This window comes from Podarcis filfolensis (genome assembly GCF_964270895.1).
Source record: "Podarcis filfolensis genome assembly, chromosome: 17".
In the NCBI taxonomy this organism is placed as follows: Eukaryota; Metazoa; Chordata; class Lepidosauria; order Squamata; family Lacertidae; genus Podarcis; species Podarcis filfolensis.
The window spans coordinates 2,888,300-2,915,089 of NC_139621.1; the positions used below are offsets into that span (position 1 = coordinate 2,888,300).

General features: G+C 46.2%; 1 protein-coding gene across 3 annotated transcripts; it reads left to right on the forward strand.

Annotated features, from left to right (window-relative positions):
• The first annotated feature begins 335 nt into the window (after positions 1-335).
• IRAK1 (interleukin 1 receptor associated kinase 1) lies at positions 336-26,399 on the forward strand. Of its 3 annotated transcripts, XM_083592393.1 has the most exons (14): positions 403-632; positions 3,813-3,980; positions 5,636-5,827; positions 10,956-11,062; positions 11,767-11,934; positions 12,503-12,567; positions 12,715-12,829; positions 12,936-13,048; positions 14,425-14,629; positions 17,889-17,957; positions 18,121-18,342; positions 20,164-20,377; positions 23,854-23,976; positions 25,986-26,399. In XM_083592393.1, the coding sequence occupies exons 1-14, from the start codon at positions 524-526 to the stop codon at positions 26,036-26,038; spliced, it is 1,923 nt and encodes a 640-aa protein (XP_083448519.1). In that variant the 5' UTR covers positions 403-523; the 3' UTR covers positions 26,039-26,399. The 3 variants fall into 3 exon arrangements, with proteins under 3 accessions (XP_083448517.1, XP_083448519.1, XP_083448518.1); XM_083592391.1 differs by lacking the exon at positions 23,854-23,976 and having other exon boundaries at positions 336-632; XM_083592392.1 differs by lacking the exon at positions 10,956-11,062 and having other exon boundaries at positions 423-632.
• The last annotated feature ends 391 nt before the right edge of the window (positions 26,400-26,790 follow it).

Below are 26,790 nucleotides of genomic sequence, written 5' to 3' on the forward strand. Positions count from 1 at the left end.
TCGGAAATACCGGTAACTCCCGCTGTGTACAACTGAACTTACTCCCCAGCAAGTCCATCTTTCGGTTTACATCCACGAGCTCAGGGCCGCGGCGTCCAGTGGCGACCGAAGCAGCTGCCAGAGAAGCGGGACGGCCCCGCCCAATGGCCCAGAGGGGACCCCGGGAGAGAGGCTTCGGCGCGGCGCCCCTGCCCGGTTCGCCTCCCCGGCCGCGCAGCTCCTCCTCGGGCCGCTAGGCGGAGCCAGAGCAGCGCGGGCGGGCGGGGGAGCGGAAATGGCGGGTCCGTTGCTCTAGAGACGCCCGCTGGGGTGGCGGCTCCGCCCCGTCCGAGTCCGGCGAAGCGCTCTTCTCCGGGGCCTCTGGCGCAGGCGCAGAGCGGCGCGCGGAGCGGCGTTTAAAGGGGAAGTGGCCCCTTTCCCGCGGCCGGCCTCCTCCCGCTCCTCCGTCCTTGCCCGGCCCCGGCTCTCCTATGGCCTGGCGCGGGGCGCGGAGGGCGAGAGTGGCAGTCGGGGCCGGGGGGCCATGGCCGCTCCCGGGGCGTCGCGCTTCCTCTACGAGCTGCCCGCCGCCGTCATGTGCAAGTTCCACGAAGTCATGGACGCGCTGGGGAGAGCCGAGTGGGAGCGCTTCGGTGAGCGGGCGGGCGAGGGGCGGGCGGGCGGGAGGCAGGCCCCTCGGCCTTCGGGCGGACTGGCTGCCCGGCCCCGGCCTGACGGAGGGCTGTCGCTGCCGCCGCCCGCTCTTCCGACGAGGAGGAGGAGGAGGAGGCGGCGGGTTTCTTCCTCCTTGGTCCGGGGCAGCGCTCCTTCCGTGGCCGCGGGCGGAGAAGGTGGGCTGCCCCGGGGGAAATGCTTGCCGGTCGAGGGGGCGTTGCTGTTGTATTACCCTTCTGCGCTGCCCTTAGTCTGATCGAACACAGCGCCGTTTGCGTTGAGATTCCTGAATGGCAGCGGGTTGGACTAGATGACCCTCGGGGTCTCTGCCGACCGTGAAACTCGGCCAGCTGCCGGGCATCGAATAACAGGCAGCTCAGAAGGGGCATCTTCCATTGCTCTTGCTTTGCACAAACTGAAGATCAACAATTAGAGGTCCGGGGGGGAAATCTGGCCTCCAGGTGGCAAATCCACCCCAGGACAAAAGGGATGTGTGGAAGGAGCAGCAGCTGTGGCCATGGGACTTTCTGGCAACCCATTTTGAGATGTTGAAGGTGACTGGCCTATCATCCTCCAACCCCTCTTCGAAGTGGCCTCTACGAAAATAATTTGCTGGTGATCTGCACAAAACCTTCTCTACAGCTGGAAGGTCTCTGTTTCGCAGGGCAGAAATTGCTCTGGATCAGTTAATGCAGGGATCAAGTTTGCAGTCCATGCCAGCACTGATGGCGGTAGGAGGAGGGAGGGAGCTGTTGAGGTGCAGGGAGGATCTTGTGTAAGGTTAGAAGTTCATCCCCACCTTCACCAGCGAGGAGTACAAAAAGCAGCTGCTTGAGAAGCTACTGACTGGGAAGCTGGATCTGGTTTGGCATAGTAAGGGTTCCCAGCATGGAAGAAGTCTTTGGCTAGAATGGCCACAAGCAAACACCAGAGTCTTCACTTACATCAAGCGTGTGCTTCCTGCACCGGCCCAGCTCAGATAGAGTTTTGAAATGAAATTACTGAAGGGCAGCTGTGTTATCAGGGTCAGCCCATTGTGTTTTGGTGGCTAAAGGAGATCCAAGCGAGGCAGACATGCCTGCATCCTCGGTTAATGAAGCGCTCTTGTGCAGCTCCTCCTGTGTTTTTTAGTTGGGCTTGCCCAGGAGGCTGACCCAGTGGGGAGTCTCTCATGGGTCAGATTTGCCTGCTCCCCATGATGCCTTTAATAGCACTCCAAATGTGCCATTTGAATCGGCTGCCTCAACTTGCCCTTTTGTATAAAGGCTCTGTTCGCATATTGGCTGTAAAAAACAACACAGTGCTGTGGGTGGTCCCTTTATAGGTTACTGACAGGCCCAAACTTGTGGGCGGCAGTCTGCTTCTCTGGGTGCATGCACTTCAAGTGGGTTGAAAAAAATCATAACATAGCTGGTTTGTCATTATGTGGGAGAGCTGCTAATATTATTGATAATAATAATTGCCAGCTTTCTAGGTATTTTTTCATAACAGAACTAAATGTGACTTTTCACAGGAAACTGCTTCAAAACAAACAGCCACCCTTTGAGGCCAGGCATATTCCCTGGCATATTTGCAGCCCTTTGGCATGTGGGCTGAAGCACCCCTTGAATGAACCAGGGTTTCCATGTGGTGACTGTCCAGGCCACCACCATTATTTGCGGGATCTCAACTGCAGAGGCAGGCATTAGAATCATAGACGTTGGAAGGGAATGAAGAGTCATCTAGTCCAACCCGCCTGCAATGCAACAGCTCACCCCACCCTCCCTGTGGAAGCGCTGGTTCACACAACTGGTGTTTCTCCACAGGTTATCACATGGTTTTGATGTTTTAATCGTGCTGACCAGGGCTCTGTCTACATTCACATTGAATGGAGGTGAGGGTGTGGCCTTCACCTAGATGCCGAGATGATACCTGACTCAGAAGCCTCTTTGGTTTCTGTTTAAAAGCCTTGAACAATATAACCTTAAACTTCTTGTAACTCAGCTAAGCTGTAGGGTAAAAATGTGATGACATCTTTTTCTATTCCTTCTTTTATGATTCCCCCCCCCCCCCACTATAACCTCTCTCTGCCATGGAATTTTTAATACTGAAACCAGTTTACAGTTGTCTGGGTGCTTTTGACCTTCAGTGCAGCCAGGGCTTTTTTTCAGCCGGAACGCTCTGGATCTCAGTTCTGGCACCTCTCAGTTGGGTTCTGGCACCTCTCAGGCGGTGCCATTGCCATTCTAAGAGAACCAGGGAGGTGTTCATGGTGAGTTCCAGCACCTCTCTTTCCATAAAAATAGCACTGAGTGCAGCTGAAATAGTGACCACAGACATGGGAGCTGAGATAAATGTGGTATAGCTTCCAGTTTCAGGCTGGACACTTCCTTACTGTTTGGATGCCTCCTGGGAATAAGAGTATTTTTTCTTACTGTTTGGAAAATTTGCTTGACAAAATGGTGGTGGCAACCAATATAAATGTAGAAAATGGGTGTGGGAGAGCAGAACCACAACTGAAATTGATTTGGCTCTTCTACATGGCCTACTGTGATTGGGGTAGCCTTGGTCAAACCTGATTACTCAGAGCCCTTGGTTGGTCTGCAATCTGCAAAACCAGCAGTATCCAGCACATCCCAACTTTATAGCCAAAACAGGAGCAGGTAAATAGGTTGTGAGAGAGACCTCTGCATGAGCCCAATAGATTGCTGCTGAAAGTCAAATGATTCTGTGCCCCATAGTCTGACCCTTTCCATAAAGCAACTTCCTGTGCTGTTGATACCTGGGGTGGGGGTGGGGAAAGAAAAGGCATTTTCCCTAAAGATAAACGGCTAAAGTTCATAAGGGAATTGGGGGTGGGCTTGAGGCTAAATTTTCAAAGCTCCTGAGGTTGGATTTAGTCGCGTTGCCAATCCTTATCTTGAATCAAAAGGCAGTATCCAGGTATAGATGTCTTAAGAGTATAGGTTTGAGGAGTTGCTTATAACAGGGAAAGAAGGTTAAGTGGCTGCAAAATGCAGACAAATATTGCTGTGCCTTGTTGAAACCTGAGCAGAACAGAATTGTAATATAGCACATGGATAATAAGCTTGTTCTCATGGCAGAAAATATTGGTATTGCCTCCTGACAGCAGATGCTTCAGCCATAACTGGCCTTTCTTCCTTGCTCTCGTCCCTCAGCTTCCAGGATTGTACGAGATCAGGTGGAGCTGCGCCTGTATGAGAAGATGGATGGGCGGACGCAGCATCTTATGTGGGCCTGGATGAATCGCAATGCCTCTGTCGGTGACTTGCTGCAGATCCTTGATGACTTGGAGCTTTATCTGCCACGTGATGTCATCACTTCATGTGAGCCCATCATGAGCCTTATCTGCCTTCCCTCTTCTAGTTCAGTTTATTGGTTGGTATATCTGGAGCAATTAAAGCCATGAGAACAAGCAACCCTTTTCCAGCCTGTTTACTATGAAGGAAGGGGGTGGAACATCCCTTCTTCTTCCCCCCCGCCCCCGCCCCCATCCACCCCTTCTGTAGTGCCTGCAGCCCCAGTCCCAGAATCCTGCTGTTTACATTCTCAGGCCATGGCCATTCTTGCTTATCAAACTCCTTTCCATCATGACACATAGCAATTGCCCTACATGTTTAGAATTTTTAAAAAGGAATTGTTCTTACTCAGGTGCATTTGGATGGGCATTTAAAACTTTTTAAGGCTCAAATACTTGTCTAAAAGGCTCAAAATTAAATATCTTGTTTCTCCTGCTGCATTTGTTGTGCAAGTGTGTGTTATGACTTTACTGTATCCTGCTTAGAGACTGTTTTGTTGAAAAGTGGATTATAAAACTTTTGCAATTATTAGTTGCTTTTCTAAAAAGGAACTGTATACAAAGCAACTTATAAAGTGCAACATAAACTAGGCTAAAAACTTGAAATATTGCTCTTTGAAGTGTAAAGAGTGAAATGTGAAAAGTCCTATTTTTTAAAAAAACTGAAAATCCCAACAGCCAATAGTTGGTAAATCTTGTAAGAAATGATAGGGTTCCACCTACTGGTGAAAGGAGGTACATGGTATTTCGTACAGAACTTTTGGGGCAGAAGGGCATTTTGTAAGGTGGATGCGGATGCAGTAAAAGCCCCACCTGGAGGCTTTTATAGATCTTGGTTCATCATCATACAGCTTTTGAAGTGCTACATTTTTAAAAATACAAAAAATACAAAAAAGTAATGCAAATAAAAAACAAAAACCAGTACCAAAAATACTAATAGAATACGGAGTCCTCCCTTACAACCCACAGAAGGTAGTAGCCCCTCCTGGCTCCCACCTTGGATCTTTCTCCTCCCAGCCTCTTGTCCTGGGACACCAGCATTTCGCTACCTCCCACCTAGGGTCCTCCATCAAGCATCTACCACCGCCATGAGTGAACAATCCCTGGAGCTTAATAAAGACTCTGAGTAGAGGATGCCAAATAAAAAGAGAAGGAAACAAAGAAGAGACAGAGCTTTTGAAGTGCTACATTTTGAAATTCTGTTCTGCAACATCTTTGGGATACAGGGCACCAGTTGCCATTTGAAGCTGAGTGTGTGTGATTTGCCAGGGGTCACCAGAATATCTGTACCTGGGCTGGGTTTAGTTTAGACTTCCAGGTCCAGCATCCTAGCCAACGGTTAACATCCACATCTTTAAACATGGCTTTTGCCTTAGCCTTTGCGTGGATAAGTCTGGGAGGTTTTCAAAGTGGTGACTGATGCTAACCTGCAACTCCCATTACCCAAACCATTGACCAGGGGTGTGTTGTCAATGCTTGTCAAGATGTTCCTGCATTGATTGCTTGTGTGTTGATATTAATCCTGCCTGCTGCAGGACACTTTTTCTCTTCCCACTATTGCATGAGTGCTGGGACATGAGGAGGCAGACAGGACACTCAGGCTGAGAAATCCAAGGAAGGCAACGTGGTGACAGCTCCTGTTTTTGGAGGCTGTCTAACATCTTTTCTCACTTCTTTTTCTAGGGCATCCACCACCACCACCTGCGAAGCCCAGTGCATTGTCTTCTCATTTTCCGTATGCCTCCCCTGAGCCACCGCCTTCCCTACCGGAGCCCCCACGTGCTGCACCTGCCCCAGATCCTGGTAGCCACGGCAGCAGCAGGGCCAGGGAATCGATTTGGGAGCCCCACAAACAAGCTCCCTCACCTGCACCAGGTAAAAATGCATGCCATGGCTAGGGGAAGCCTTTATTTATTGAGGATAGTAAAGGTGTATAATCTGCTTTTCTCCTCTGAGGCAGGCATCTTCAACCTTTTCAGACTCAGGCCCCACGTTTAACCCAAACATGCATTTCTTAATCTTTCACAATATACTTGTATGGTGGCAGTGCTCCTGTTGTGACCCACCTTGGATCAGGCTGTGACCCACTGGTGGGTCCTGGCCCACCAGTTGAAGACCAGGGCTCTAGTGGAAATGCTTAATGACCTCCTCCCCACCCCTGTGGTCTGAAATGCTGACTGTGTTCCAGACTGCAAGTAAGTGGTAGCCAATATGGTTTCCTCCAGATGATGTCCCACCACCCTTGACTTTGCACCATGCTGGCTGAGACTGATGGGACGTGGGCTGCAGCTCCCATCTGGAGGGTAGCTCATTAGTTGCCTCTGATGTAAAGCCTCTCCTTTCCCAACATAGCGTCTCATTATGGGACTTCTGGGCAATGAAAGGAGGTGGGGCATATTGGAAATGGTTTGTGCTTTTTTAATTTCCTTGCCAGAACTGTGTGCATTCTGCAGTTCTGTGATGATGCTTTTCAAGTACAGGAACTGGTGGTGGCTGTTGAATATGGCTTTCCAAGAGCTCCTCATTTCACTTGAACCTACATATGTTTCTAGCCTTTAAAGTAATGACTCTGGGCCTGAGAGTGTGCCTGATGAAATGCTGTGTGGAAGGGGTGGGGTAGGCTGAGTAGGGGTCCTGTTTTGTCGGGTGGAGGGTGTGTCTCTTGGCTCCTTCCTTGGCCATCAGAAGCAAGATTACGCAGAAAGGAAAATAATGTGCATGCATGCTTAATATGCACAATTTATGTAGGCTGCAGAATTTGGTTTCTTGGTGTGTACACTCTTTTAAAAGAGAGCATATGGATCCCCACTGCTGGGGCTGGGCTATTCAGAACAGCATCAGGTTCAATTCCCTGCTCTCAGTTGGGAATCCCCAGAGAAAAAAAGGGACTTCAGGTTCTAGCAATGTATGAGAAGCAATGAAATTCCCTTTCCGTGGTTCTTAACGTTATACTTTGCATTGTAGTAGAAGGGGGCTCCTGCTTTGTAGTTTACAGGGGTGGGGGAAATTGGGCCTTTAGCCTTTTATCCTGGGGGTTTTACAGCCCCTTGATTATTCTTGTTGCTCATTTTTGTACTTTTTCTCATTTAGTAAGATTTTCTTCTTGAAATAGGCAAGCCAGAACTATGCAAAATATGAAAACTCCCCTGTCTAGGAGTCATCTATGGCCCTAGAGAAGGATCTTCAATTTTGTAGTGCCACAATTATGCTGGAGGGGAGGAAGGGTCTGTAGTAATGCTGGGTCACACCCACCCTCCTCACCTGTCCTACAATCCAGCAGGACCCGGCTAAGAGAGGTAAGGTGGTGCCACAGCATTTACTTTTCAGGACAAAACACAACAGAAGGGGTAGTTGCTGCCACCACTCCCTTGTTCGGGGAAAGCCCAGAAGATTAACCCAAGGGAAAAGGTTACTCTTCCTTGTTGCCGGCTGCCCCACTCTGCATTGCTTTACCACAAATTGCAGGCAGAAATTCAACAGGTTCAGTAGGAGGCTAAGTGGTCAGACTTTGGATTCAGACTTTCCCCAGAAAGGCACACAGAACAAAATAGGAAAAGCCTTTTTAAAAATTTATTTAAAAAACAAGATTAAACATACTTAAAAGTAGGCACATCTCTTACAGTAGTTTCAGACAGGAAAATAAAAACATTGTAAAGCATCGCTAGCTAAACGTACTTACAAAAACGAGAACACAAGAAAAGTTAAGGCAGTTCGTAAAGTTCTTGGCTGAATCCGCATCTCAGGAAGACAATAGGAATTCTTCATCACAAAGAACACACATATGAATGTAGCCAGGCGACTGTCAGCATGGTGGTAAGCCTGGCAGAAGGGCGGGTGTGCTGCAGGCTCCGTTCCTAAGGTTTTTATCCTTAGGACCCCACGTGTAAGCGAACCCCCAAGGACCAATCATAATTTCTGATTAATTCAAAATTTACCAATGGTCAACTAGTTGGGTAATAACTCAGCTTGTGACAGCTGAAGCTCGTTTGTTCTCAAGACCTTGGAATCAAAGGGTTCCTCCCAAATTCTCAAAGACCACCAGATACACATTCCTGCGGAGATTAGGGTTGATGGCTCATTCACACACAGGCAGCATCTTAGATACCAGGTGTTAAAACACCACTAATCAGCTGGAAGTTTTCCTTCCTGCAGATGCATGAGATAACGTATTCACACTCCCAGAGTCAGTTAGTTTACAGTTTAAAGCAACAAGGACACATTTCCCATAAATGCTCTGGCCTTTGGTTCTCCCACAATGCTTCTCTCAGCTTGACCAAAGTTTGGCTAACAAAAATCTCCTAACTTCACTACAGGGTCAAAGTGGAAACTTAAAATTTTCCTCAGCCCTTCAGCTTAATCTCTCCATACATCACATCAAACAAAGGGGTGACTTGATGTCCTGAGTATTATTGTAAGCCACCTGTAGTGTTTTTACTGGGAGGGGAAGTGAAAACGTATTCAAAATACTACTTTTCCTTCAAATCAAACTCATAGGTCCTGGCGGGAACAAAACTGGGGAGTTCAGATAGAAGAATAAGATTGGATAAAGCACTGGTCCAAGGTGCAATATGGACCTCTTTCAGCTCAAATCAATAAACTCCCCCTGGAAAATAGTATGTTGCTGGTTCACAACACCACAATTAGTTTCTTTTGTACACAGGGCAGCTTCCCCCTTATGTTGGAGGGGGTGCCAGGATACTGGAACCTACTGGGATATGTGGTGGGCCTTCCCCAAGGCAAAAGAGTTCTGGATAAAAGTATTTTCTGAGATCTCATTCATAAGCAGATCATTCTTTCCTCCCCTTTTTTGACTCTTTTGAATTTGTTTGTAGATTCGGATCAAGACCTGAGTATCAAGAAACTGATTTTGCTTAAGTGCCAAGTTTTGGAAGACTTTGATTTCAATAATCTGGATTATTGGTATTCCAAGCCTTCTTGAAAATGTCCCATTATTATTATTATTATTATTATTATTATTATTATTATTATTTCATAAGTTAAAAGTTTCCAGGGCCAAAAGTGCTCAAGATTGAGTTAATTTTGGTTCAGCACTCAGGAGCACAGGTTTATGTGATGATCTTTCTTGCACTTGGCCCTGTGATGATAATGCACTTTCATTGTTGCTTTCATTATTTTTATTTTTGACTCTGGCATTGGCAAGCAGAGTACTAATATCTAATAGCCAGTACCTTATTTTCCTACACAGCAACTACAGTTTTCAGAGTAGGGAGGCAATCTGACTTTATTGGTTGATTATTATTTTTAAAAAGCATACTTATCTCTATTTGCTGCCTCTTTCCTTTTCCTTGCCCCTGCCTTCCCCATTTTTGTAGTATGAAAGTAACCTACTGAAGTAGAGGCACACAGTTCTGTCTTTACCAAAAGAATGTGGACAAGTTCTGCCTGTGATGCATTTGCTGCTTAAGGTGGGGCATGCAGGTGTGTTTGAAGGCCAAGCCATTCATTCAGAAATAGCATCCTGAAGGTTCAGGATGGATTATGAGTTAGAAATACTGTACTAAAATATGAGCTCTTCCTTGTAACCACCACCACCCATAATAAAACTGAAATTCTCCCCAACTAGCTCAAAGAAATAGGTAACAAAAGCTGTAAGAGAGTTAAATTTTGATTTGGACTAGTGTATCTATATTACACGTATATGTTACATATATTGCATGTATTTGACTTCTCCCTTTCTTTTTCAAAAGGAAAAGCATTCAGGGATGGCTGGAATCACGGGGGGAAACCTAACCCATTGCAGGAGAGCAGTAGGCAGAGGAGAAAGAGGCAGCTTAACCTATTCTTCTCTGGCTAATGCTGTGTTCACATTTCCCAGTTTGCTCTTTTGTTCCCTGTGGAGAAAAGAGGTGGGGAGATTTCACTAAACACACACACACACACACACTTGTAAGGGACAGAATCATGCAACCACAGACCCTGTTTCCACTGAGAGGCGAGAAGACTTGGGGCAGTGGATTCTCAGTGGATTATGCCATGGGGCCTAATCCACTGAGAATTTTTCCTATGTAGCTGCAGAATAGAACAGGGACTATGGAAAAAGCATCTTTTCAGAGGAGGCCAGTGGTATGCCATCTGGATTTGTTTAGGTTGAAGCACCAAAATGCTCCATGCTGACCCTGTTGGGAGCCAGAAAAAATGGAACGGTTATTTTTGCAATCTGTGTATGAATGTGGTGCAGAGTTAGGGTAGTGAGTTGATCTTTTGAGACTGATAGGGGAGATAATTATTTCCCTGCCCTATTTTTAAAGGTATACAGGACCCACTTGGATACGTGTTCAGCATGAGCTGCTTCGTACACAAGTAAGATACCAGGGCTCCGTGAACCATGTGCTAAAGGAAGATTCAAATTCTATGCCAAGACTGCCCAAAATTATGCACCAAGGAAAGCTGAGTTCTGCATCTGGAATAAACTGTGTACATTTTGCCTCTCTCCCTCCAATGCTGCTTCTACCAGTCACAGGAAACACCAAGGACCATACACAAAGGGCGTTGAAGGCACTGGAGATTCTGGGTGCATCCACACATAAACTAGCTTCTGAAATTTCATCAAGCATTGCCTGCGCACTTTTCAAGTTCCCTTGTATGTTGTGAAGGCTAGAAACGTAATTTTAAAATGAAAGTAGAAGTTCTTGGGATGTTGCATTCTGTGCCCACCCAATTGCCTGTCACTTCCTTCTGCAGGCTCTGTGCCATCTAGAGCAGTCTAGATGTCTGTCGGAACCCGCAGCTCTGTCACTAATTTCAGTTTATTCAGGTGGTAGAATTTCCTTTCATGTAACTTCTTAAGCAGTGCTGAAGAAAAGTGGTGATTCTCCCAGTCTTTCCTGTATCTCCTGCAGCTTTTCAAAACGTTCTGTGTTTCCCACTCTTGCTTCCACCACCTTCAGCAAACATCATTGAGGGGGCTGGAAACTGGAGGAGGACCCATTTTTGTACCCCAGCTATAACGGCATTCATTCCCACTTCTTCCCCCTGCAAACAGAGCCCTCCTGTCCTCCGCTATCTCTGCCAGGCCCCCCTTCCAGCAGCCACCTTAACAGTGTCGGCCAGAGAAACCCACCTTTGCCTCCCACCCGCCTTGATGAACAGGTATGGACCTAATTCTGCTGCCTGATGGAACAGTTGGGCTCTGACTGTGTATGTGGTGAGGGCGGGGTGGATGGTGGGAATTAGATGTGCAGGAAAACATAAGGAAAGCTGCCTGGTGACCAGGGTGGTGTAGGCTGGGCTACTGAATGATGGAACTAAGTATCTAGCCCTTGAGAATCTCAGCCTTGAGCATTTGTCTACTGTTAATACTTCTAGTCCTCATGGTTTGTAACACGCATATTCTTTTACGAGATATGTAAAAGCAGGTAGTGTTTGTCACAGTTATGGGGCTGCCTCGACTCCTTTGGAAAGTCAAGATACAAATTCAATAAGTACCTGTTTCTTCCTCAGTCATATTTTTGTACTGCTTAGTTCCCCATTGTGTACCTGCCGTCCCTCCTGCCATTTTTGGATGGTGGCTTTTTCTTTCCCCTTACTGTTTAAGCCCTCTTCTGATCCCCCTCATGTTTGTACTCTGCACCCTTCCTTTCTCTTTCTGCATCCTTTCAGCATTGTCACTTCTGGGCTGATGCTGGATAATTGCTTCTCTCCAGCAACTCGCTGCCAGCAGCAAGACCTCAAGGAGCTGGAATCTGAAGCCCTCCTTCCATGCAGCTAATGGAACTTGACTGTCTTGAGGAGCACATGTTGAGGTGGGCTGCTGCCCTTTTCAAGCTCATTCCTCTCTGTCTTCCCAATTCCAGAGCCTTGACTCTCTGTCCCCTGCCTGCCCCTTTGAGTGGCAGCTGAAGGAGCTGCGCGAAGCCACAGGAGACTTCTCAGAGACCCTGAAAATTGGAGAAGGTGGCTTTGGCTGCGTCTACCAAGCCCGACTGCGCAACACTGTCTATGCTGTCAAACGGCTCAAAGAGGTAAAACCAAAGAGTACCGGGCTGGGGGCCTGACCATTTTACTTTGCATTCCCTTCCACCATCCTGGTATCCTCCTGATGTTTTGAACTCCCTTGACTCCTGTCCACACTGGATGGGGCAGATGGAAGTTGTAGCCCAACGGCATATGGAGGACACCAGGTTGGGAGGGGCTGCCTTCCACAGCCTTCCTGCCTCTCTTCCATCTGGTCAATGGAAGGATGAATCAGTTAGCATTCGCTTTGCTCATGTAAGGTCTCAGCTCAAATTCCCAGCATTTCTGACTGAAGGACCTTCTAGCAGCTTGAGTCTTTGGAGTGCCCTGGCAGCAGAGCTTGTGGGACCCTTGGGGTGACTCCTCATCTCCTTGTGTCTCTCCAGTGTCCTTTGTGCTTGGTTGTGGGGGGTTGGAAGGGAGCCACCTCAGTCCTCTTTCATTCCCACCCCACATGCTTTGATTTCAACCTCCCAGTGTGGCCTTGCCAGTTCTTCTGAAGGAAGGTGTGCTCCTAGTGGTGATACTGATCATCTTTATCTATTCTCACCCCCCCTTCCCTAATCTGACTGACAGGAAGCAGAATTGGATTGGACTGTAATAAAGAACAGCTTTGTCACAGAGGTGGAAAAACTTTCCCGGTGAGACCTGAAAACTATGAATTGGAAGGTTATTGGGTGGGGTTTCAGGAACAGGGATTGTGCATGAGGCTTGCTGTTTGTTTGTTGGTGGGACATAGGGAGGAGCTTGAGCTGCTTCTGCTTAACGCTGCCGCTTGTGTATCCCAGGTTCCGCCATCCCAACATTGTGGAGTTTGCTGGTTACTGTGCTGAGCAGGGGCATTTCTGCCTTGTCTACGTCTTCCTACCTCAGGGCTCCTTGGAGGACCACTTGCGTAGACAGGTACTCACCTGAACTTCTATTCTTCTTCTCAGTACTTTTATCCAGGGGTTCTTCAGAAGGTGGCATCATTTGCTGATCTGTTACTGTTTTGATTTTTGTTTTTCAGAGTGGTCCCTGCCTCTCCTGGGCCCAGCGGCTGCATATAGCAGTGGGCACTGCCAGAGCCATTCAATTCCTGCACAGCGATTCTCCTAGCCTTATTCATGGTGATGTCAAGAGGTGAGAGAGGAGGAGAGCTTGTCTCCCAGGCTGCAAGCAGATGAAAATGGGGCATGATTTTAAACCAAACTGGAGGATTGTTGCTTTGTGCATGAGAAGGAAGAGTTCTGCTTTGACTTGGGGAGGAGGGAATCATCACAAGACGTGTGTTGGCACACGTGCTGCGATTCCACAAGGAAATTCATTGCAGAACTTTGCTTTCTAAAAACCCCATATTTTTTATTTATTTTTTGAAAAGTGTAAGCCAAGTCTGCTGAAAAGGAAGCAGCCAGAAGGGTCTGTGCATGAGATTTCCCAATGGTGGGGTTTGGGTGCTCTGCTTCACTAGTTGTCCCTCTCTATGATTAACAAAGCCAGAATAAATTACTCAGAGTTAGAGAAATTAGGCAACTTACTAAATCTGCATAATTCAAGCAGGTTGCAGAATTTGGGTTGCCTGAGTGCAGAATTCCAGTTTTCTTGTTTTTAGCATATAAAAGTGTATTAAAAACTCTGGACACATCCTTTGCAAAGGATAGGTCTGTAATGGGAAAGGCACTAAGTAGAAATTCTTCCATATCGGTAGTGCTGTTGTGTGCTATTGTGATGGGCCTTTAATAATTAGCAGGGTGCAGACAGTAGAAGCAGGTCAAGGTCATTTCAACGGGTAGAATAGCCAAGCTTCTGAAATCTGTAGCTTTTGTAATCCAAAACAATCTGCTCACCATCCACAAATCTTCATGCCTTTCCCAACACACTGCGGTTTCCTGTCTTCAGCAAGCACAAGAGAACTCTGCTGTTTTTTGGAACATACCTGCCACAGGAAAAAAAACCCAAAAGCTGTATCTCTTAAAGTTCTATTTTTTGGGTGTGTGTGGAAATGTTACAAATCTCCATTAAAAGCAGAGTTGGGGCTATGATTCCAGAAAAAGCACAGAATGTGATATTGAGCCCAGAATTCAGCTTCCCAGAGATCTCATTTTTTGTTTTTCATAAAGCAAGCTTCTGGTCCTTTTAGGATTGTAAATATATACTTAAAGTGTGTTTGCAGTGCCTGGTGAAATCTCAGTAGCCAGAGGAGTTGCTGGATTAAAGTATAAGTGGTCAGAGAGCAGGACTTTGGTGCTTTGTCTTACCCCATGCTTCTTCTGAATGAGTAGCTGGAGCAGAATGGGCAATGCAAAATGGACTGGACTGGGATTGATTTCTTTTTTTCTGGGCTCACAATGTGGACGACTGGAACAAAATTCATAGCAACAAGATGAAGAACATATGCTGCTCAAAATGTAATTGGTACACACAGGAAATTTTGATGAGGCTTATTTTGGAGAATGGAATGTGAGAGGCTGTGTATAGTGGCCTGTTGTAAACCCTTTATTTCTCCCTGCCACTTGCAGCTCTAACATCTTGTTGGATGCGGCACTCACCCCCCGACTGGCTGACTTTGGGCTGGCACGTTTTAGCCGCCGACCAAAGCAGGGAGGATTGAGCAGCTCTCTGGGCCGGACGCAGACTGTGCGGGGCACGCTGGCTTACCTGCCCCCTGAGTACGTCCGGACGGGGATGCTTTCTACTGCTATTGATGTTTTCAGCTTTGGTGTGGTGAGTAACATGGGGAGGGGAGAGGAGGGGCTTAGCAAAGACTGCACCATGAAGACAGGACACTTTCCTTCCCGTCCATTCCGTCTACTTCTAAAATGAGATTTTATTATTTAAAAAATCGATATATCACTTTTCATTTATAAAGGGATTACTCTCAAAGCGCTCTCTCTCTCTCTCTCTCTCTCTCTCTCTCACACACACACACACACACACACACACACACACACACACACATATTTCATCTGGGCCTGCAGCTTCTTTGCCTTTTGAGCACCCATCCCAGGACTTCAGGAGTGTGGAGAGGTTGGCGCAGGGAGAATATGACGAGTTAGGAAAATTCCCTCTTTTGGCGTGTTGGAAAGAATATGCTTTGTTTGGAAAGCTGTTCTTTCCAAGAATTCAGTGCTAGGTGAAAATTCTGGCCCTTTGAAGGCTTGTTATCTTGCAGGAACACTTACAAGGACTTAACTGTCATAGGATGTGTTGGAGCTACGCCCTTGTTCACCTATCTAGCTCATTCAGAGACAGAAAGTACAAACTAGGAATTGGCGACTTGGGGGATGGGGGTGCCCCTTGACCACTTGATCGTCTAACACACTCCAGCCCAGTGAGAGCGCATCCTTTGGGGAAGACTCCGTCCCTGCTATGCACTTTGTCTGTCCTGTGTGTGAGACAAGGCAAAATGGAAGTGAGCTACTAAGGGGTGTGAAGGGGAGAACCCTGCCAGTGTCTCAGTGCCATAACTAAATCAGGCCATGAACATTTTTCTTTAATTTGCAAATATCAGTTGGTATGTTTTAATAGTACCCCTTGACCTTTCTAAGGGTTGCTATATTTACATATCAGACAAAGGAGTGTGTGTTGCTGATTATACTTTAGGCTCGTCTTCAAATGCAGCATTACCATTCAAGATCCTTGACAGAGTCTGAAATGGTGGGCCACTCCCAGGCTGAGAGAAGGCTGCAATGGACCCATCAAATTGGTTGTAATATCAGACAGATGATGACCACAGACAAACTTCAAAAGCTACACCAGCAAACTCTAGAAAGGACTTGGAATATTTGTGCGCTACATCAGGATATAACCAGGGAATGTAGACCATTTCTGATTCCTGCTTCCCACCCCAAAACATCCAAGCACATGGAGTCGGCTTGATAGGGACTGTAAGTCCAAGAAAAAAGAGCTGTCCTAATAAGACAAGTTCAGTTTGCCCGTTTCTCTTCTACAACAGCAATGGCGAGAATATAAAACATTGTTAAGGGAGGAAAAAAGGGTACATTATGAAAATAGTTGAAAATCTTTGGGTCTCGCTCCTATTGAGAGGAACAAATCCAAATTTTGGAACCTAATTCAAGGAGGCTCTGTGGATAAGCTTTTTGGGTCTTTACTCCCACCCCCATAATACCTGAAATTTCAGTTGCCCATTCTAGTGCCATCTTTGGAAGTAAAATGAATATAAACCCTCCAAGACAGAGAACCCTTTAACTCTCCCTAACTGGCTTGGGAAAGCACCAGGAGAAGATAATTCCTCTGGCGGTTTTCTCTTTGGACGTAAATTGCTGCTCTCCAATTTTGGCAAAACTATTTACATGCATAAACACGACTGGCAGCATCTCTTTAGGGTGGCTGGTGTACCAGTATAGTCCTTCCCATTTTCAAGAAAGGAGACCTTTCAGACTCTTACAACTATAGACCTGTTAGACTGCTAGATGTGGCCTCCAAATTATAATTAGGTTATTTATTAAATAAAATCCAAGAATGGGACAGTAATCAAGCCATCATTCATGATGAACAAGCAGGATTTAGGAAGGGTAGATCAAGTTTATGTATTGTATAAGCTAATTTGCAAATTTATCAGAAGTCCATATAAGACCCTCTATGCAGCTTTTAAATCCTGCCCTCAATATCTGTGTGTCAAAGAATACTGCACCAATGCTTTATAGGGCTGAAATTTGATGAACTGGTGTCAAATCTGAACGAGAAGTCCTACAAAAGAAATTTATGAGTCAGGTATTGGGGCTTCCTCCTGGGACTCTGTTGGCTCATCCGAGAGCTGAGTTGGGTCTCCCCTCAATAGCGGCCAGAATTGATCTAGCCTATCTTAGCTACTGGCATAGACTTTGAGGACCATATTCTCACCAAGCTCAGCTGGTTGGAGCAGCTAAGGACAGGAGGTTGGGTACAAAAGTGTCAAGACAAGCTTAGGGCTTGAAATCTCCAAGCGGGGAAATATTTATCCCTTAGTGAACTTAGAAATTGGATATTTGACCATGACGCCAAGCAAGCCAGAGCATTCACAATCGCTGCCTGTTATTCTGTTTGGGACCCTCAAATTAAGGACAACCATTCAAGGCCTCACTACCTTCCCCACAATTGCATAGGGCCTTTGTTGAGCTTCGGTTTCAGCAGATGCCCTCAGCATCCTTGGAGGGGAGATACCTTGGAATACCTCAGATGGCATGGAAATGCATTTATGGATGTAATCAGGTCGAGGATGTCTTGCACCGTTTGTTGATTTGCCCCTTATATACGGTGCTCATAACTTTTTTAATACTCTATTCTTTATTGGTACTCTGATAGATCCCCCCAGGAAGTGATAGTTGAACTCTTAGCTGATAAATATCTACAAATTACACATCTGGTAACCAAATTTGCCCTGGTAGCTAAGAAGCTTTATTCCAGTTATGTTAATGCATTGTAATTTTAAACTTTATGTTGCAGACTTTTATGCTGTAGAGTTTTATAGATTTGCGTTGTGTGGTTTTAGAGGAATGCCTTGCTTTTGCCCTCTGTTGTTCATCGTGAAGGCCTTAGACTATACAGGCAGTGACTATTTTGGGTGCAAAAGGACCCACGCGTCAGTGGCCGTGCTTCCATTGGACATGCACAAAATTGTCGCTGGCTGTATACAATAAATGGAATTGATTGACCATGTCTCAGTTGCCTGCTCATAATACTGGGGAGGATGGGAGGGGCTTGAGGGGGTCAGGTCAGTGTGCAGAGTTGATGCTACTGGCCCTGCAGCCCAACCCATGTTGACCACAAGCTGCTGGCTTTCAATTTTAATACACAAATTGAGCACTGGAAGTGAGCCCAAGGGATGCGATCCTCAGAGTGCCTGATCCTGTCTGGTTGGCTAAGCTACAATGTGGGGGAAGAAGGGAACCCCCCCACCCCCCTTTCTCTTTCCCTTCCTTGCTATGCATTCCGCTTTATTTTAAGTGCAGCTCCTTTCCCTCCCACCAACCCACCCCACCAGGTCCTGTTGGAAATCTTGACAGGGAGACGATCTATGGAGCTGGATTCACGTGGACACAGCAAGTACTTGGTGAGAAATTATTCTCTCCCCCCCCCCCCGGCCTGCCACTCATTTATTAATGTGCAGCTTGTTTTCCTTCTGACACCGAACAGTCAGTGTTGATGCTGCTCCATCCTTGCTGGCTTTCCCACCTCCTCTTTTTCCAACGGATGATCCCTCTCTCTGCCTTCAGAAAGATCTTCTGAATGAGGAGGAAGAGGAGCAGGAAGCCCAGCTGTCCTCGGCCACAACTTCTTCCAGCCTGTCCCAAGTTGCTCAGCTTGGCACTCATCTATACCAGAAGCACGCAGACCCGCGGGCCGGGCCCTGTCCAGAACAACTGGGCACAGCACTGAGCAGCCTGGCTTGCCGGTGCCTCCACCCAAGGGCCAAGCACCGGCCCCCAATGACAGAGGTAGGTGGCATGAAGGAGGGAGCTGGATCATTTTGGCCAAGGATGGGGAACCTGTGGCCCTCTGGTTGTTGCTGGACTACAGATCCCAGGAATGATAGAAGTCGTCCACCAACAACTGGAGAGCCAAATGTTCCCCAGCCCTGATCTAGGCCTTTTCTCTGGGAGCTCCAGTAAACTAAGCTGGGTTTGGATTGGACAAATCCCTGCCTTGGACCCACCTGTGAAATAGGAAAAGGAAGTGGGACACCAGGGTAAATCTGTGATTCTGGTTTTGTGTGTTTTTGCGTTTCACTTCCAAGTTCATTCCCCATTCAGGTTCACATTACTCTTGCATACTATTTGCTATTCTGTCTCTGTAGTGTTTGGTTTTATATAAACGCACACACAGATGACACAACATTTACATACTGTTGGTCCACTGCTTCCTTTTTTTCTAAACCCCATCTTTCCATACAGCTTTTATGCTCATTTTTAAAACCTTCTTAGCAGTTGGGATGTTTTTCAACAGTCCATAACAGAGGAGCCATTCATTAGAAAGGACTTAAGTCAAGCAGTTGGAGCCAGATCTCTTACAGCCAAGAGCTATATAAGCATCAAAGATTGCAGCCTGCAGTTACATATTTTTCTCTCTCTTATGGTGAAGAATTTGCAAAACCACTCGGTGTCTGCAAGTTTTTAATGTGATATTTCATCTGCCTATTTTGGCCCACAATAAATGTCCTAAAAGATGGATATGCAAAGCTTGCTTTGACATTACAAATAGGTCCTCAATAATAGTTAGCCATGTTTCATGTTTGCTGTGAGGAAAACTGACACTGGTGGTGTTCACCCTCTTACCAAAGCCATTTGGGCAAGCAAGGGTGTTTATGTATTATTTGTGCCCCCACAATTACAGAATCCCACTCTCAAAAGTCAAAGCCTGGGCATTGTTCATAATTGTTGGGAGTCCCCTCTGTGCCAACTACTGGTGAGCTTGGAGCTGAGCCAGTAAAGAGCTGTGGGTTTTAAGATACTTTCCAGTCCTAGCTGAATTTTAGTCTGTGAATTGGAATATATGTGTTTCTTCCTTACCTGCACATTTCTGTGAGCAGGGCCATAATATTTTAAATAGGTGGGAAACCACAAGCATTAATGGAGGGGGAGGAGACACATACTTATTCCACAGGGCAGGGCTAGGAAACCTGTTGCCTTCCGGAGGTTGTTGGATTCCCATTCCCCCCACCCCCAGCTTGCCTGGTCAGGGGCGGGGTGCCACAGAGGAGCTGCAGCCCCAGGAAGCCGTTATGGACAAGTCCTTCTGTCCATTAGTCCTGACAGGTCTAACATCCACTGTAACGGGGAGTGCAGGCGGCAGCCAGTGCTCTAGGAACAGCGAATAAGTGTTTGGGGCTCCTGCTTCACCTGCTGTCATATTTACTGCACCTTGCGTTTTCTTTTATACCCACAGCTGTTGGTTCTATACTGGTACTGTGGTTTCTGCTATTTCCCAGCTTGATGCTCTGCAGATGTGGTTGCACTCCGGTTCCCAGCATCTGGAGCTGGGGCTGATGGGAGCTGGAGTCTAAAACATTTGGAGGGTCCCGGCTGGGGGAGGCTGCACTGTATATACTGCCTTCTGTCCTTTGGGCCTTAGCAGTGCCCTGAGTGTCAAGGCCAGCAATGGGGGAGGAACAAATAGATCCAAGGAAAGAATGTGACTTTCTGTCTGCAAGGGGGTTGCCCCCCAACTTTTTTTTCCCTTGCTGGGTATTCTGGGAAATTACTGTGCCTTCTTATTTGAGCCCCCCACCCTGCCAGCTTACTCCTCCTCCTGTCTTTAAGGTCTACCGAGAGCTAGAGAGGCTCCAGCTCCTGCTGTGCAAAGAGTCTTTTCCCACTTTGCAACCCCTGAGAGAGCTGCACGCTCCGCAAGAGGATTCCTACACCTCCAGGCCTCTCAACCAGCCTGAGGAGAGTGATGAAAGCCTGGAGGGCAGCCTGAGGCTGCTGAGCTACAGAAGTGTGCCCAGAGGGAATATCTCTGTAGGCCAACTAGGTAAGGCACTGCAGGCTGCTTCAGTCCCTCCCCCACGCTTCAGGGAGGATTGGCCAACTGACTGGACATGTATGGGCAAATAACAAGCATTTTTCAAGCATTGTACTTAATTGAACCAAATATTAAGTAACTGTTACAGAACAGTGACATTCCAATTCTAAATTTTCTATGTTTTTAGCAGTTCTTATTTTTATCTGTAAGCTGCTGTGCTAAATGACATCAGCTCATAACCTTGTGCAAACGTAACAGTTCTTCTTTACCATTTTATTTTGAGCCCTAGGGCAGGCATAGGCAAACTCCAGCCCTCCAGATGTTTGGGACTACAATTCCCATCATCCCTGACCACTGGTCCTGTAAGCTAGTGATGATGGGAATTGTAGTCCCAAAACATTCCAAGAGTTACAAATTTGCCTGAAAGGGATGAATAAAGCACACACAGCAATGCTAAGACAAAAGTTATATTTAAATGGGGTTGTGACCATAGTACAGGATAGGGGACAGTTGATTCTAAAGCAGGTGTGCAGATAAGTGTATTACACCCAATTCTGCAAGACTGGAAGGCCCTTCCTCCTTTTTCTTTCTTTCTTTGTTGGTTTCTTGCTTTCAGATGTAGAAATCATAAAATTAAACAGATGGGCCACTACCTGCAAAAGTGCATTCTTGACTTGGTAGAATGTTTGAGGGAAACTGTTTTGCATGCAGGAGGTCCCAGGTGCAATCTAGGGCATCTCCAGGTAGGCCTGACAGAGGCTGCTATTTGAAACCCTGAAGAGCCGTTTCCCATCAATGAAGATGGGATGATAAAAAGCAGATTCTAATGTAGCCTGAAGAGTGTTCCTCTTAGTTGCATCTGAAGAACTATGGCATGTTCGGCTACCCTCTTTGAAACCTGTTAACATGCTTCTTTTTTGACATCTCTTTCCCCTACCCTTCCACATTTCAGACCAGATTTTTCTGTGGTATCACCACCAACTAGAATTTGACAATTCCTGCCCTGTTCTTGATTTTAACTTCATTAGTCTATTTCTCTCTTTTTTTTAAAAAATAACTTTCTTTCAGTACAAGATTCTTAAGACAGCTTCCACCACCAAGTTAAAAGCCCTCCTGTATGACTAACAAAATAACAGCAAAATAGCAGACACACCTAACAACAAAGAATCATAGAGTTGCAGCGTCATCTAGTCCAACCCTCTGCAATGTAGGAACCTCAGTTGAAGCATCCATGACAGATGGCCATTCAACTTCTGCCTAAAAACTTAAAAGGAAGGAGAGTCCACCAGCTCCTGGGGGCGTCTGTTCCACTGCCAGAAAGGGAGTCCGTTGAACAGTGTCGGAAAGTTCTTCCTGATATTAAGCCAAAATCTCCTTTCTTGTAACTTGAAGCCATTGGTTCAAGTCCTATCCTTCAGAGCAGGAGAAGACAAGCTTGCTCCATCTTCCATGTGACAGCCCTTGAGATATTTGAAGATGGCTATCATCTCTCTTTTTTTCCCAGGTTAAACCTACCCAGCATCTTCAACCACTCCTTCTAACCATTCATGGTTTCCAGACCCTTGATCATTTTGGTTGCCCTCCTCTGCACACATTCCAGCTTGTCAACATCCTTCTTAAATTGTGGCACACAGAACTGGACGCAGTATTCCAGGTGTGGTCTGACCAAGGCAGAATAGAGTGGTCCATGACTTTCCTTGATCTGGACATTCTACTTCTATTGATGCAGCCTAGCATAGCTTTTGCTTTTTTGCAGCTGCATCACACTGTTGACTCTTGTTAAGCTTGTGGTCCACTAAGACCCCTAGATTCTTTTCACGTGTACTACTAGTAAGCCATGTGTCCCTCATCTTACATTTGTGCAGCTGGTTCTTTCTGCCTAAGTGCAGAACATTATATTTATCCATATTGAAATTCATTTTGTTAGTTTTGGTCCTTTACCCAATCTGTTAAGGTAATCTTGAACTCTGATTCTGTCTTTTGCAGCATTAGCTACCCCTCCCAGTTTGGTGTCATCTGCAAATTTGATTAACATCCCTTCAATTCCTTCATCTAAGTAATTTATAAAGATGTTGAGTAACAATGGACGCAAGATAGAACCCCACTTGTAACTTTTTTCCAGGATGACAAGGAACCCTTAATGAGTACTCTTTGGGTTTGGTCAGTCAACCAGCTACAAATCCACCTGACAGTTACCTTGTTCAACCCACATTTTACCAGCTTCCTCACAAGAATATTGTAGGGGATTTTGTCAAAAGCCTTATTGAAATCAAGGTAGACTACGTCTGCAGCATTCCCCTGATTCACCATGCTTGTAACTCTTAACAGTAAAAGAAAGAAGATTTGTCTGGCATGACTTGTTTTTGATAAACCCCATGCTCAGTCTAAGTAATTACAGCATCCTTTTCTAAGTGCTCACAGACCAGCCATTTAATTAATCTATTCTAGGACCTTTCCTGGTATTGATGTCATACTCACTGGTCAGTAGTTACTTGGATCATCTTTTTTCTCCTTTTTGAAGATGGGGTCAACATTTTCCCACCTCCAGACTGCAGGGACCTCACCTGCTCTCCAAGAATTCTCAAAGATTGTAGACAGAGGCTCTGAGATAATATCCGCAAGCTCCTTTAGTATCCTTGAGTGCAGTTCATCAGGCCTAACAGATTTGAATTCATTTAATGAAGCTAGGTGTTCTCTTACCACCTCTTTTCCTATCTTTGTCTGCAGTTCCCTCCTTACATCACTTATTATGTTATCACCAGGTTGGACACTGCTTTCCTTTTGGGTGAAGATGGAGACAAAGTAGGTGTTGAGTAGGTCTGTCTTCTCTGTGTCACCTCATAGCACCCAATAGAGGACTCCATGCAGAAGGCCCGTTACTTGCTTGCTCTTCCTCTTGCTTCAAGGACAGCCTAAGAAACATTTTATTTTTATTATTTTTAGCCTGTCTTGCAAGCCTAAGCTGATTCTGAGCTTTAGCCCATCTGACCTCCCTGCTGTTGGCTACTCTTGGCTGCTTCTGTATACTTCTCCTTTGTAATTTCCCCTTTCTTCCATTTCTTATACATGCCCTGCTTAACTCTCAGCTCATGTCCCTTATGTAGCCACACTGGTTCTATAGATGCCTCCCACTTTTCTTTCTTGTTGGAACTGTCTGCATTTGGGCTTTCAACATTTCACCTTTAAGAAACTGCCATCCATCATGGACTCCCTTCTCTTTACTTGAGTTTAAAAGCAGCAGTAAAACCATAGGCATCTTTTAAAAAATCCTGGGAAAATAAAACTCTTCAATTAGCATTAGTCAGCACCAGCTAAACAGATAAGTAAGGGAGTCCCATAAATGTGGTAACACTACTTAGAAGACATTTGCCTTGGCAAGAACTGCCTCCCATCAGGAGGTAGAGGCACCCAGAGTTGGGCCTCTGATGATGGTCTTAACATCTGGGCCAGTTGTCACTCAGTGCTTGGCTCCTTTCTCTCTGCAGGCGACTCTGCCCCTCAGATCGTCATCAACCCAGCAAGGAGGCGTATGATGGAACGGCTGGCACTCTACCGCGACGGAGAGCTTAGCAGCCTGGATGTGCTTGCTTCTACAGTGTCAGGGGAAGGTAACCTTCCCCCTGCTGCTGCTTCTGCAGATGGAGGGTGGCACTAGTCAGTCTCCCAAAGGACCCTGTTGGGTTAGGCAGAGACTTGTTCAAAAAGGCAGATCAATTCATCATCACCCCTCCGTCTCATCCCACCCGCCAGGACTCTGTCTGCATATTTTTGCACCTCCCTCTCATCCTCCATAATGGAATGAAAAGTCTTAAGCAGGCGTTGAGCTCTCTTTGTTGAACATATGTGTGGTGCAAGGGCGCTCTTGCCTGAGCCATGCGCACTGGATGTCATGTTTGTGTAGGGACATGTGTGCATAGAATCTGAGACAGACAGGATTGAATCCAGACATAATCCTACATAGAAGAGACCCATTGAAATCTAGCCCTCATGAGAGTAGAGATTACAAAACCCACCTTGTTCAAAGTCTGCTGTTTGTATCCAGGATGGCTTGCAGCCCCTTTCTGAAGGCCTCCAGTCATATCTGCCTCCCCTTAGCTGCTTCTGCTCTTCATTATCTCTTCTCCCTCCCCCTGTCCCCACCTGCAGCTGAACTATGCCTTGTCAAAAATGCCAACCTTTAAAATCTCAGATACCTCAAACCAATCTCTCAAACTGATTATAATATGTCAAGCAGTATTTATTTATTTTTACTATTGACATATTTTTTCTGTGTAGAATTTAGGTTCCCCACAGATGTTAGGATAGGTGAATAATGAGGCTAGAAGGCTAATATAATATAGCCAACTGCACTTGAGAGTGGAGCAAATCACAAGAGGGCTTCAGGGTGAAATTGCATTTTTCTGAGGGTGGGGGGGCATGCAGCCGAAATGGCACCAAAAAAGAAAATCTTCTGGGTCAAGTACCCTCAGGCTTGACTTCTCTTTTCTCACAGAAACAGATCAAGAACTGCCTCCTTCTTTGATAGAGGGGACAGACAGACACACACACACACACACACACACACACACACACACACACTTACTTCTTCCCAGACTGTAGTTTTGTTTCACAAAGCCTATTTCATGTGGTCTCAGCCACCCTGGGCTTGCCATGCCTTCCTGTGGTGGACCAGGAAGTTTCTCTTTTATTTTAGAAGGGTTGGGGTCTGCATCTCGGCCTGCATTTCATGTGAAGATGAGAAGAGTTAATGTGGCCAAGGAGGGCAGGAAGGGGGTGTCTGCCCCCCACTAAGTCACCTCCTCCGCTACCTGGTTTGGGAAGCGTATTGCGTAGTGAGGTTCTATGTGGTTTAGTCATTGTAACTAATGGTTACTAAAATAGTGGTCCTTCATAAATTTGTTTAATCCCCCTTTAAAAGCCATCATCACATCTTGTGGCAGAGACTTCTATAAAACGTGTATTATGTAGATAAAGTACCTTTTTTATCATTGGTATCTCTAATCTAACCTAGTGCTGTTTGCTATGCCTGGCAGTGTTCCTGCCCTCCTCCCTCAGATCCTGTAATTCAGAGGTGCCCAGAGGGGGTCCTGTGGCTCTTCAGGTGTTGCTGGACTTTCATCATCCCTGGCCACTGGCACTGCTTGCTGGGACTGATGGGAGTTGTAGTCAACAACATACAATCTCATTTTATCTGTAAGCTGCCTTGAATCCCTGTCAGTGAAAAAGGCAGGGCATGAATGTATATATAATAATAATTGTGGGGTGGTGAACTGGAGATGCTGGAGATTGAATGTGAAAATTCATACATGCAAAGCAATATTACTCTACCACTGAATGGGGGGGGGGCCCAGTTTTTTTCTAAGGGTGTGGGCCCTTTTGCCTCCCATAGCATGAGGACTGAGAAATCAGCCCAGAACCCCTTGGCACTTATAGCAAGAATCATGCATGTAAGGCAGTTCCATGGAGCATAGCCAAGGCCAGGCAAATTCCTCCCACCCCATTACAATTTCTGTGTTCTAGCTTTAGAGGGTAGGTGCCAAACACACTGTGCTGGCAGTGGCCTGCGGGATCATGTACGCTATAAAGGATCTCTAATGAATTCTATTCCCTCCTCCAGATCACCTTGCAGAACCCCCTCGTGAGCCCGAAGAGAGTGATGAATTTGAGTGATGAACTTGAGTGACATGGAAGGATTAAAGTTCTCACAGCGCTGACGGCACTTTGCGTTTTACAGGGTCCCACCATCCCTTGGGGGGGTCACATTCCTTAGCTGGTACTACCAACCCTGTGGCACCCAGGGGCTCCTGGTGGAATACGGCATGAAGTTAACAACACAGCTCAAATGGGGGGTGGCAGGGGCAATGGAGTCTATTTGAGTAGAAGATTAAAGTTTCTACCCCAAAACTGGAAGGGCAGTAGGAGGAGGGGATTTGTGTAGATTTTTACCCCTATGACCCTCCCTGCAAACGTCTCCGCACTACGTACTCCTTTTTCTTGAAGACAGTAAATAAAACATTTTATATATTTGTAACCTGTCTGTATCCTTTTGGCTTACAAATTTGTACTTGGTACTGACAGAGGTCTGTTTTTTGTTTTGCTAGATTCATGTGGTATTAGGCTGAACAGCCTCTTAGGATATGGCAGTTTGTGACAAGGGAGGAGGAGAAAAACCATTTTATTTTCCATGTTCCCAGTATGCTGTGAATTCCGCCTGCCTTCCTCTTCCTCCTTTACCAGGATGAGAAGATGAGACAGTCACAAAGGAAGATGGAAGCCAAAGTCTCAAATAGGATGGTCAGACAGTTGCTTATTCTCTCTTTCTGACCCTTTTAAAGTGTGTCAAAGCAAGGGTAAAGAGGTGTCTGTAGGGGCTGCAGGTGGCCAGAGTCATGATTAAGAGTTGCTTGTATTTCCCCTGGTCT